The sequence below is a fragment of the Pongo abelii genome, chromosome 6 (assembly GCF_028885655.2).
Source record: "Pongo abelii isolate AG06213 chromosome 6, NHGRI_mPonAbe1-v2.0_pri, whole genome shotgun sequence".
In the NCBI taxonomy this organism is placed as follows: Eukaryota; Metazoa; Chordata; class Mammalia; order Primates; family Hominidae; genus Pongo; species Pongo abelii.
The window spans coordinates 47,062,144-47,074,899 of record NC_071991.2 but is presented as its reverse complement, the minus strand read 5'-3'; the positions used below and the strand labels follow the sequence as shown (position 1 = coordinate 47,074,899).

The window sequence follows — 12,756 nt, the reverse complement described above, 5'->3', positions numbered from 1 at the left end:
GTCCCTTGTTGGTCCTTCTTGACTTATTAATGAATTGTAGTGGCTTTTCTTGGGTGCCTACCTCTGTTGGCTCCTAGTGATGTCATATTTTTAGGAAGTGGGAGATCCTAATATCATTAGTCTGAAGTTGTATGCAGGATAAAGGAACTCATAAGGTAAATCCTGCTGGCAAGGAGCTTTTTGAACAGTAGCAGTTACTTTCAGGGTTTTAAGGGAAAATAAGAATGATTGGGCTGAGGGAAGGTTTGTTGGGTAGGGTGTGTTAAGTTTAAAAAGATACCAGGTTTTATCCTAGAATTTTTGAGCCATTCAAAAAACAAAAAGCGTTCTATGAAGCACTCATTAATGTAACGAGTGAAGTCATCATTCCATGGGGCTATTGTTTAGGTAGTAAACCTCCATTACATCCAGCTTTGAGAAGCTCCAATTGTCCAATACTTGCATGACACCGTGGGCAATTTAGGCATGTTAATTGGCATGTCAGAAGGAAGTGCCAGCAGCTCTCCCTCCAGAACAAGGGCAAGCACTGTAGGGGCCAAGGTCAGAGTGAAATGAAATGTGTACACCTTGCTCTGGCACAGTCTACAGTATTTCCTTTCTAAACTTAGAGTCCCCATGTGCCTTTGGCCCATGTTTATCCCAAGCTGGCCACAGAAGACAGCATGGGACAGTGTGGAGCATGCTTGTTTGTTGTGCTGGGGCTCAGAAACTGATACCCAAAATATGGCGCTTTGACATGCTGAACTGAAAAAGCCTCACAATCTCTCTGACTTGCCCCAGCACTCCCTGCCAGCAGTCTCTCTCAAAGCACAGGATGAAGCTGAATTTCTTTTATCTGCCTAAGATCCTCAGATCCAACAAGAACAATTGTTTTTCTTCCCCTGCCTATAAGACCAAGAATGTAATCACATCTGAACAGAGATAGTGTACAAGTTAATTTCTGTGCATTGGTCCATTCATTCTCCCTAGTCATCCTTTATTGTCCTTCAACAGAATTCTTCTCCCCGCTCCCATTACCTGTTTTGCCAGATGGTCTATAATAGGGCTGTCCAATCTTTTGGCTTCTCTGGGGCACACTGGAAGAAGAATTGTCTTGGGCCACACATAAAATACACTAACACTAACGATAGCTGGTGAACTTAAAAAAAAAAAAGAAACTCGCAAAAATATATATCTTAATGTTTTTAAAAGTTTACCAATTTGAGCCAGGTGCGGTGGCTCATGCTTGTAATCCCAGCACTTTGGAGGGCCGAGGCAGGCAGATCATGAAGTCAGGAGATCGAGACCAGCCTGACCAACATGGTGAAACCCAGTCTCGACTAAAAATACAAAAATTAGCTGGGTGTGGTGGTGAATGCCTGTAGTTCCAGCTACTTGGGAGACTGAGACAGGAGAATCGCTTGAACCTGGGAGGCACAGGTTGCAGTGAGTCAAGATCGAGTCACTGCACTCCAGCCTGGGCGACAGAGTGAGAATCCATCTCAAAAAACAAAAAAAAAAGTTTACCAATTTGTGTTGGGCCACATTCAAAGCCTTCCTGGGCCTCATGCAGCCAGTGGGCTGCAGGTTGGACAAGCTTGGTCTATAGGCTTCTGAACCTCATTGCAGGGTGGGTACTCACTCTGTGGTTCTCTCTGTGTACATGTTAATCAAATTTGTCTGCTTTTTCTCCAACTAATCTACTTTTTGTCTGTTGATGCCCGTTGGTTTTTCAGTAAAACTTGAGAGGACAGAGGGGAAGCTTTCCCCTGGCCCTTATAATGCTTGTTCTTATTTTCACAGCTCTTGCTCTGGAGGGAGGGCCTGAAAGGCACTGTCACTTCCATGTGACATCTTTCAAGTAGGTCCAGAATCTAAAGGAATAAGGACAAAAAACTCTCGTGTGTAATTTATTCAGTTGTTCATTTTCACTCTTTATTGCCCCCTCTCCCCTATCTCCCAGCCTGCTCACTCTCCTCTCTGGGTGGTGGGGATGGAGAGGGTGAGCCAGGAGAGAAGTTAAAAGCAGAGCAATCGAACTGGGAGTGATTGGTGACCCCTCTGCGTACAGAGCAGCGGAGTCCCAGGGCTTTATTGGCTGGTTATTCCTATGGAGACAAACACTCACAGCTTATGAATTCACATGTTGTGGGGAAACTCTGTTCCACGCCATTGATGGTCTGCCTGCTCCAGTGGCTGCAGAAGGGTGGGGGAAGAGCCAGGGAAACCGGGCAGAGGTACCCATGTTTGTCGTTCACATTCCAGCTTCCTTCATGATGGCTTTTTATTACATTATTTACATGTCTGTCCCTTTAATCAGCCTGTTTTAAGAAATCAAAGGATAGTGTAATTTATCTTTGCTTTCCAGTCTTTCTACAGATCAGGAAGGTGTGGTTCCATTAGCTACATTGCTCAGAGTCACACAGGTAGTAACTGGCAGAGTCTTCTCATTCATTGACTCATTCTGTTATGGTTGATTCATTCATCTAGTATTTATTAAAGACCTACTATATGACAAATCCTAGAGATACAAAGATGGGGAAGAATTAGATGACGACCTCTGAGGTCACTTTCAGTTTTAAGTCTTTACGACAGAGTGAAGGTGACATTTCCAACCACCTCTACTATATTGTATTCCTCTGTCCATAGAAAATATCTGTTCTCTTCTCAGTAGCCTCTCTATTTGTCCCTATACATGTCATAGCTGTAGGGAGCTTAATTTTTTCCTTTATGATATTCTCATTTAAATTAAACATAATAGATACAATTCCTAAAGTAATCCTTAAAAGTGTTTCTGGGATCAGGGAAGTCTGAATTCTATACCCTGACTCTACTCCCATCTGCAAAGCTTTCTTTCCTCTCCATAGTCAAAGGAAAGCTTAACTGATAAGCAGCTGGCTGTCAGTGAGGTCTAGAGCTCTGTTGAGTTCCCCAGGGCAGGAGAAGATGAGGGTGGTGTGGCGTTTTCTCCACCAAGAGTTTGGGGAGCTCCTGAACTCCCCAGAAAACAAGGACCTGCAGACAACCACAGACCCTGAGAATAACAGACTTGTGGACTTCACTGAGACTTCTTGACTCCTAAAGGGCCAGGATAGAACTGAGTAGAATTATTGAATTCTTTGCCCTAGCTAGGTCTCTGGGGGCTTTTCCTGATTGCCCCTGCAGAAGAATAATGACCCACTGTCTTCTACAGCACAAGCTTGTAGAGGTCATCTTGCCTTCCAACTACAGGGTTTCCAACACATATCAAAAATCAGACCTAAGCCCCAGTGAGCTATCAAGGAAAAATGACTACCTGCCTAAGGGAGACTGGCAGCCAGAGAAAGGAAGGCCTGTACAAAAATCACAACACAAGTCTAGTGAAAAAGAACTGCTTAGAGACAGAAAAACCCTTAAATAAAATAACAATAAAAAAAGGACTTGAGATTCAATTGCTAGGTATACATTTAAAAAGCCTTTCAAACTTGAATTATACAAATTGTGATTTGAATTATAAGTTCAGTGGAGAATTGGTATGATCATCGTTTGAGACTCAAATTAATGACATGGAAAGTCAGATGCAAGAAATAGCTGAAAGTACACACAAAAAATTAGACAGACATGTTGAGAGCAGAAGTCTGCAATCTGGATAATATACTGAGGGGATCAATTGCTAATGAGAAACTCTGCACAGAGAAAGAACAGATGGACAAACTATAATTCAACAAATAATGGGGGAATTTTTTTCCCAGAACAAATGCAGTTGTCTGCCAATTGCAAGGGCTTACAATAGTCCACCCTCAACTGATGCCACCCCACCCCCACCCCACACACAAATACAGGAACATCCTGGGAAGAAACACTGCACACTGTTTCCAGACAGACAGAGTAAGCACTTGTATACTTCATATGTTTGAAACCCAGAGCAGATCATCTTCCTAACGTCCTCTTCCTCTGTATGATGAAATTATTTTTAAGTACTAGTTACTGAATGAGGCAAACAATTATGCTAGCATAAAAATACAGACAATGAAAATAGTCTTTTATGGGCCAGATGCCATGGCTCGTGCCTGTAATGCCAGCATTTGAGGTCAGGAGCTCGAGACCAGCCTGGCCAACATGGTGAAACCCCGTCTCTACTAAAAATACAAAAATTGGCCAGGCATGGTGGCCCATGCCTATAGTCCCAGCTACTTGGGAGGCTGAGGCAGAAGAATTGCTTGAACACAGGAGTCGGAGATTGCAGTGAGCCAAAATTGCGCCACTGCACTCCAGCCTGGGCGACAGAGTGAGACTTTGTCTCAAAAAAAAAAAAAAAAAAAGAAAAAGAAAAGAAAAGTCAAAGAAAAGAAAATAGTCTTTTTATGGACTTTTGAATATATAAACATATGAGTATAAAATAAAAATAAATGTTACAATGTCCCAAAGGAAAAAAGTGATAGAAGAATTGTTTAATATTTTTATCAATAAAACACATGTATGTCTGTATATATTAATCTATCACAGAAAATGAAGTACAGTTTTTGCTTTTCGAAAGCCTTAATTTTTGAAGATTTGTCCACGATGTTCTCAAAATTGATCTCCACTCTATGTTTAATAGAAAAAGATAGGTGAAATTCCCATTTTACAGTACATTGCAGAAATTGCAATACTGCCAATAGCTTTGTTGTTTTGGGATTGATTCTATGTAGAGCACCATGTACAGCACACTACTTATGAAAGGATAAGTAATGAATATGTGCGAACTCCAAAAGTACATAGGCGCATTATCACTAATGTTGTTTAGGAGTGCTGGTACATGGTGCTGATAAAAAGCAACCAGACTTTTAATTGATTTTATTACTGATTTAAAATTGCACTTGCACTTTAGGTGGATCCCTTCCACCAACTGCATACTTGGCAGCAATTGAGAATAAGTTACTTACAAGGGAAAAATACTTGACTGCCATAGGGCTCATTTTAGGACTACTGGAAGAAAAAGACTGCAACCCCTGCATTCTTACAAAGCTAAGATATTTCCCTGGTAGAGCAAATGAAGATCTTCAAGGACATACTTAGAAATATATCACCTATATACTCCTTCTGTGGAAAATATGTGAGGATATACTCAACCAAATCAAAAATATGGGAGGAAAAAAAAGAAAAACAGTTCTTATCAGTGAACCTTGGAATCTCTGAACACACACACAGACACATACAGTCCATAATTCTGGGTTTTATAATATAACAGCTGATGAAGGACTGTAGAAATAGAAGAAAATTCTTTTAGATTCTAAATTATCTCAACAAAACCTAGAAGTTTCTGGGTGTATGTGGCAAAATGGTTCAAAGATCAAGAAGGCAGTATTTTGACAGTTGTATTTTGAGGTTCTTATTTGCAGAAAGGGCATAAATGGAGTATTAAAGTTGGGAGATAGTGTGTCAGAATGCAAGAAATATTTGGGACATACACATTTGACAACAGGGGCAGGAAAAAGACATTAAACATTAATGCAGTGGATAAGTATAGTAAAACTTCCACATTAACAAGGGAAAAATATGGAATGAAGAGCAGCTTGTTCAGACCAGCAAAATAAGGGGAAAAAAGAAGAAACCTCAATTTAAAATAAATAGTCTAGATAAAGTAAGATGAAAAAAATAAAGTCAAAAGTATGGCTATTAGGCTAACTATGAAAAGGTTAATTTTCCCATCACATATAGACGTTACTAGGTAAAGGTTAAAAAAACCTGATTTAAAAACCATCATATTCATGATGTGCACAAGAATCATCGATGGGTTTAAAAATATTGTGTGAAAAATATATACGCAGTTTCATATAATGTCCTCAGAGATTACTTATTAATTATAAGGGGAAAATTGTAGCTTTTCAGTAGATAAAATGGGGGGATATCAACTACATTAATATCACCAATAATGGGAAAAACTGACATCATACACCTCGTATGTGATGGAGCAAGTAATGAACCAAGAAGGACGCAGGCTCATGAAGATAGTTTTCCTGCCAAAGGTTCATAACCAGAATGTAATAAGAAACTACTGGGCCATCCAATAGTTTGAAACCATCCAAAATGAAGGGAAGTCTACAAACAACTGTCCTGGAATCTTCAACATATCAATATTATTGAAAGACAAAAGAGGTTGAGTTGCTGTTGGAGATAAAAGCAAATTAAGGAGATGGGACAACAACATGCAATATATAATCCTGGATTAATATAAAAATTACTATAGATAAGATGGTATTAGAAAATTGGTGAAAATTGAATATGGACTGCTTATGAGGTAATAGTTTTGTATTAATGTAATATTTCCTGAAGTATTTAGAGGTGAATGGTTAAAATATCTGCAGCTTACTCTCAAATGGATCTTCCAAGACACACACACCCACACCCACACAGCCTCCCATAGCCCCCACACACATTGGGGGATGAAAGCAGGAGATGGAGAGAACAAATATGGGACAGTGTTAACAGTTGGTGAACCTAGATGAAGGGTGTAAATGGGAGTTATTTGTCCTAGTCTTGTAACTTTTCTATTAATTTAATTTTTTCAAAATAAAAAATTTAAACAACTTTTCTCATCTATATTCTGTTTAGAAAAAAAAAGATGAAAATAAAGGGATGGCCAAAAAATAGCCAGGAAAAATAAAGTATTAACACTGATCATTAAAATTGCTAAATTTGATAAAGACATGATGTAGAAGGCAACATTTATGACAATAAAGCACCCAAAAAAAGAAAATATTATGTCCCCACCAACATAACGGCTAAGTACCTACGGAGGTAATTATTGGAAAAATAAGGAGAACTGGAAAAAATACCTGCTAGCAGACAAGAATAAGTAAGGATGAGAGGAATTAAAAATACATATTCCATAAATAATATATAATAAGTTGACTGGGCACGGTGGCTCACGCCTATAATCCCAGCACTTTGGGAGGCCGAGACCATCCTGGGCAACATGGTGAAACTCCATCTCTATGAAAATACAAAAAAAATATTAGCTGGGCTGGTGGTGCGCGCCTGTAGTTCCAGCTACTCGGGAGGCTGAGGCAGGGGAATCGCTTGAACTTGGGAGGCAGAGGTAGCAGTGAGCCAAGATTGCACCACTGCACTCCAGTCTGCTGACAGAGCGAGACTCCATCTCAAAAAAAACTATATATATATATAGATAGATAGATAGATAGATAATAAATTATCTATAATATATGAAATATAAACATATATACAACCTTACACATTACAAATAATTTTTTCTTTTACACAGAGAATACCTCAACAAATTTTTAATCAAAATTTTACCACATGTATTTTTCTGATTATAATCCAATAAAATTGGAAATAATAAAAAGGTAATTGAAAATGTTCATTTGAAAATATGAAATGCACTTTTAGATAACCCTTAGTTCAAAGACAAGATTAAAAAGAAAATTAAAAACTATCTGGAAAGTTCTACATAGGGAAAAGAAAAATTTTTCCTTAAAAACACAAAATTTTATTTTGATCTTTGTTTATTCTCTCGTAAAGTCAAACATAGATAATATCATGTAAGTAATTTTTGTAGTGGGCTCAATAAAAAGTTGAATTAAGTATCATATTCTTGGATATAATAGGGAGATGCAATTTATCTTTACATGACATTTAATTTTTGTTTTATTAAACTTCTAGTAATTTCTGAACATATTATCAGTTTTAATTTGTTGGCATGGTTATAAACTTCAGTTTATAATAATCTTAAATTATATTTTGTATTTTGACAGTTTACAAGAATATCTGGAAAGACAACATTTAGCTCAGCATTGTGACATTGAAGAGGATGCAACTAATGTTGCTAAGTTCATGGATGCTTTCTTCCCCGATTTTAAAAAAATGAAAAGCATGAAATTAGAAAAGACATTGGCATTACTTCGACCAAATCTCTTTCATGAAAGGAAAGGTAGGGAATCAAACATAAATTGTTTAAGTATTTTATATAGATGAGATTTGAATAAACCCTAGTATAATTACATTTAAAGACATTGTTTTAAAATTTAACATTGAAGAAAACGCACCTTAAATTAATATATTAACTTACTAATATCTTAATAGTGAATAAAACATATTTGTAGCCGAAGAGTTTACAACGTATTTTCTAACCTGTGAATTTGTTAGAGTAGATTTTAACATTGCAGGAATTATTACATAATAAAGATTTAAAGCTTTTATGTCTGAAATGCCCCAGTTCAAAGCTTGGATCTACTATAACTGATAGTGTGACTTGAACAAGATATTTTACCAAGTTTATTTCTTCACGCGTAAAATTCAGAACATTAAAATGAGAAAACACAAATAAAGTACCTGGCACATAAAGAGTTAGTTCTTTTTAATCTCACCCCATATTCTTATAGCAGAGTGAATATGGCAGAACAAGAACACAAGTCATAAATTAACACTTCATTCTTTTTTTATAACTAATATATGGAAACATAATTACCATTAATATTTATATATTGGCCTTTTATTCTCTGACTTGTCCAACTACCTTGGAGCTTTCTAGGAGCTTTGACATAGTTTCCTTGGCATTTCTATGTAGACCAGGATTTCTCAACCTCAGACCGGCTTACATTTTGGGCCAGATCATTCTTTGTCCAGGGTGGAGGATTGACTGTGTTATGTGCATTGTAAAATGTGTAGCAGCATCCTTGGCCTCTACTCACTAAAAGTCAGTATCATACCCCCCTTCCCCCCCGCCCCACCTCTCAAACTGTGACAACCAAAAATGTTTCTGGAGGTTGCCAAATGCCCCTTGTAGGGCAAAACCTCTCCGGCTGAGAATCATTGATAGACGCAGTAATAGGGTTTGCAAAGTGACATACTTGTTCCTCTTCATTTCCATCTGTATGCCTTTTATTTCGTTTTCTTTCCTCATTCAGCTAGCTAGCACGTCCTGTATGATGTTCAATTGGAGTGATGAGAGGAGACATCTTTGCCTTGTACCTGATCTTATAGCAAAAGCATTTGGTCTTTTACCACTAAATATGTTAGCTGTGTATGTCCTTTATCAGATTAAGAAAATTACCACCACTTCCTAGTTTGGAAAGAATTTTTATCAGGAAAGGATGTTGTGTTTTCCTCAATTTTTTTTGTATCTATTGATGTGATTGTGTTTTTTCCTTCATTTTGATAATATGGTGGATTATTTTGATTATTGATGTTGAAACAGCCTTGCATTCTCCAGAAAAATCCCGCTTGGCTGTCATGTATTATCCTTTTTACACACTGCAGGATTTGATTTGCTAATATTTTGTTGAGAATTTTTGTGTCTATATTCAGGAGGGATATGTGTTGATTTCTTTTCTTGTAATGTTTTTATCTGGTTTTGGTGTCAGAGTAATGCAGGTTCATAAAGTGAGATGAGAAGCAGTCACTCCTATTTTATGGACGAGATAGTGTAGAATTGGAGTTATATCTTAAATGTTTACTGGAATTTATGAGTAAAATGATTTAGACATGGGGTTCTCTTTATTGGAAGATTTTTGTCTTTTTGCCATTTTCAATGTCTTTTAATATTTAAAAAAGATAATATTTTCAAATACATGTTATTTTTAAATAAATAGACTTTACAGAACAGTTTTAGATTTACAGAAAAATCAAGCCAAAATATTAAACCGTTGTAGATTTTGAGAAAAATTAAGAAAAATACTACAGAGTTCCCATATACTTGCTCCCTCCCACCTTCTCCTATCAACATCTTGTATTACTGTGATACACTTTTACAGTTAATGAACCAATATTGTTAAAATGTCATTAACTAAAGTCAATAGTTTACATTAAGTTTCACTCTTTATTTTGTTCATCCTATGGATTGTGACAAATGCATAATGTCAGGTATTCCCATTACAGTACCATACAGAATAGAATTGCCACCCTAACAATCCCCTGTGTTTTACCTACTAATCTCTTTCTCTCTCCTAACCCCTGGCAACCACTGATCCTTTTGTTATTTGATATGTTAAGGAATGTCTTACAGTTGATATCATACAATATATAGCCTTTTCATTATATATATATATTTGTTTTTATTTATTTTTTATTTTTTGAGTTGGAGTCTTGCTCTGTCACCCAGCCTGGAGTGCAGTGGGGTGACCTCAGATCCCTGCAACCTCCGCCTCCCAGGTTCAAGAGATTCTCCTGCCTCAGTCTCCCAAGTAGCTGGGATTACAGGTGTGCCACCATGCCTGGCTAAGTTTTGCATTTTTGGTAGAGAGGGGGTTTCCCCATGTTGGCCAGGGTAGTCTAGAACTCCTGACCTCAAGTGATCACCCGCCTCGCCTCCCAAAGTACTGGGTTTACAGGCGTGAGCCACCACACCCGGCCAGTAGATAGCCTTTTCAGATTGACTTCTTTCTTTTTTTTTTTTTTAACTGAAAGTTTTTTTCTTCTTCTTCTTCTTCTTCTTCTTCTTCTTCTTATTATTATTATTATTATTATACTTTAGGCTCTATGGTACATGTGCGCAAGGTGCAGGTAAGTTACATATGTATACATGTGCCATGCTGGTGTGCTGCACCCACCAACTCGTCATCTAGCATTAGGTATATCTCCCAATGCTATCCCTCCCCCCTCCCCCCACCCCACAACAGTCCCCGAAGTGTGATGTTCCCCTTCCTGTGTCCATGTGTTCTCATTGTTCAATTCCCAACTATGAGTGAGAATATGCGGTGTTTGGTTTTTTGTTCTTGCAATAGTTTACTGAGAATGATGATTTCCAATTTCATCCATGTCCCTACAAAGGACGTGAACTTATCATTTTTTATGGCTGCATAGTATTCCATGGTGTATATGTGCCACATTTTCTGACTTCTTTCATTTAGCAATGTGCATTTTGTGTTCCTCCATGTCTTTTGGTGACTTGATTGTTCATTTCTTTTTATCACTGAATAATATTCCATTGTATGTATGCAACTAAGTTTATTTATGTAGTTACCTATAGAAGGGCACCTTGGTTGCTTCCAGTTTTCAGCCATTATGAAGAAAATTGCTGTAGGTGTTCATATGCAGGTTTTTGTGTGGATGTAAGTTTTAATTTAATTGGGTAAATATCTAGGAGCATGAGTATAGGATCATGCTGTAAAAGTATGTGTAGTCTGTAAGAAACTGCCAAAATGTCTTCCAAAGCGCCTGTATCACTTTCCATTTTTATTAGAAATGAATCAGAGTTCCTGTTGCTCTACAACCTTGCCAGGATTTGGTATTGTCAGTTTTTGGGAGTTTAGTTACATTAATAGGTAAATAACATTACCTTAGTGTTGTCCTTGTTTACAATTCCCTAATGACATATTATGCAGAGCTTCTTTTCATATGCTTACTAATCATCTCTATATCTTCTTTGATGATGTGTTGTCTCTTTATACTTTTTGCCCATTTCTTAATTGAGTTGTTCGTTTTTCTCATTGTTGAGTAGAAAGGTTTTTTTTTGTTTATTTTGAATACAAGTCTTTTATCATGTATGTGGTTTGCAAATATTTTCTCCAAGTTTTTGGTTCTTGGTTTCTTAAAAGTGTCTTTCACAGAAAAGTCTTTATTTTTAATTTAGTCCAGCTTATTAGTTATTTCTTTTTGGATTGCAGTTTTAGTGTTGTATCTAAAAACTCATTGCTAACCACAAGGTCACCTAGATTTTCTTCTGTGTTATTCTCTAGAAAGTTTATAGTTTTGTGTTTTACATATAGGTCTATCATCCATTTTGAGTTATTTTTATGAATAGTGTAAGGTCTATGTCTAGACTTATTGTTTTGAGAGGGTATTTCTAATTATTTCAGCACCATTTGTTGACAAGACTGTCCTTCCTCCATTGTATTGCCTTTGCAACTTTATCACATACCAATTGACTATGTTTGTGTGGGTCTTTTTCTGGGCTCTCTTCTCTGTTCCATTAATCAATGTGGCTAGGTCAGGTAGTATCAGCTCTCTAACTTTGTTCTTCTCCTTCAATACTGTGTTACATCTTTGGCCTTTTCATAAAAACTTGAGATCAGTTTGTCAATTTCCATATCCACAAAATAACTTGCTGGGCTTTTGGTTGGGATTGTGTTTAATCTACAGATCAAGTTGGGAAAAACTGACATCTTCATATTAAGTCTTGTTATCTATGAATATGGAATATCTCTCCATTTATTTAGATCTTTGATTTTTTTTCACCAGAGTTTTGTAGTTTTCTTCATTTAGATTCTTTACGTATTTTGATAGATTTTTACCCATGTATTTTCTTTTTTAGTGCTAGTATAAATTGTTTTGCTTTAAATTCAAATTCCAATTGCTCATTTCTGGTATATAGAAAAAAATTGACTTTTGTATATTAATTATAACCTGAACCTTTGCTATAATATTCTCTTATCAGTGCCCGAAGTTTTGTGGTGGTGTTGTTGTTGTTGTTGTTGTTGACAATGATGATGATGATTCTTTGGGATTTTCTACATAGACAGTCATGCCCTCTGTGAAGAATAACAATTTCATTTCCTCATTCTGAATCAGTATACCTTTTATTTCCTTTTCTTGTGTTATTTCTTTAGCTAAGATTTCCAGTATGAATTTGAAGAGGAGTAGTGAAAGGGAGTAGCTTTGCTTTTTTTTCTGATCTTAGAGGCAAAGCATCTAGTGTCTCTCCATTAAGGACAGTGTTAACTGTAGGATTTTTGAAGATGTTCTCTAGTAAGTTGAGAAAGTTTCCCTTTATTCCTCCTCTGGTAATAATTTTTATCATGAATTGGTATTAAATTTGTCATATGATTTTTCTGCATCTACTAATATAATCATATGACT

General features: G+C 36.7%; 1 protein-coding gene across 12 annotated transcripts in view; it reads left to right on the top strand.

Annotated features, from left to right (window-relative positions):
* The window catches only part of NME8 (NME/NM23 family member 8), a 52,250-nt gene that overhangs the window by 20,463 nt on the left and 19,031 nt on the right, over nucleotides 1-12,756 (top strand). For all 12 annotated transcript variants that reach the window (XR_008526938.1, XM_054559293.1, XM_054559299.1 and 9 more), the window contains one exon: nucleotides 7,716-7,891. Coding sequence is in view for 11 of the 12 variants with exons in the window: in XM_054559293.1 (XP_054415268.1) it covers nucleotides 7,716-7,891 (176 nt within the window). In the remaining variant the exon portion in view is untranslated. The remainder of the gene's footprint in view (nucleotides 1-7,715; nucleotides 7,892-12,756) is intronic.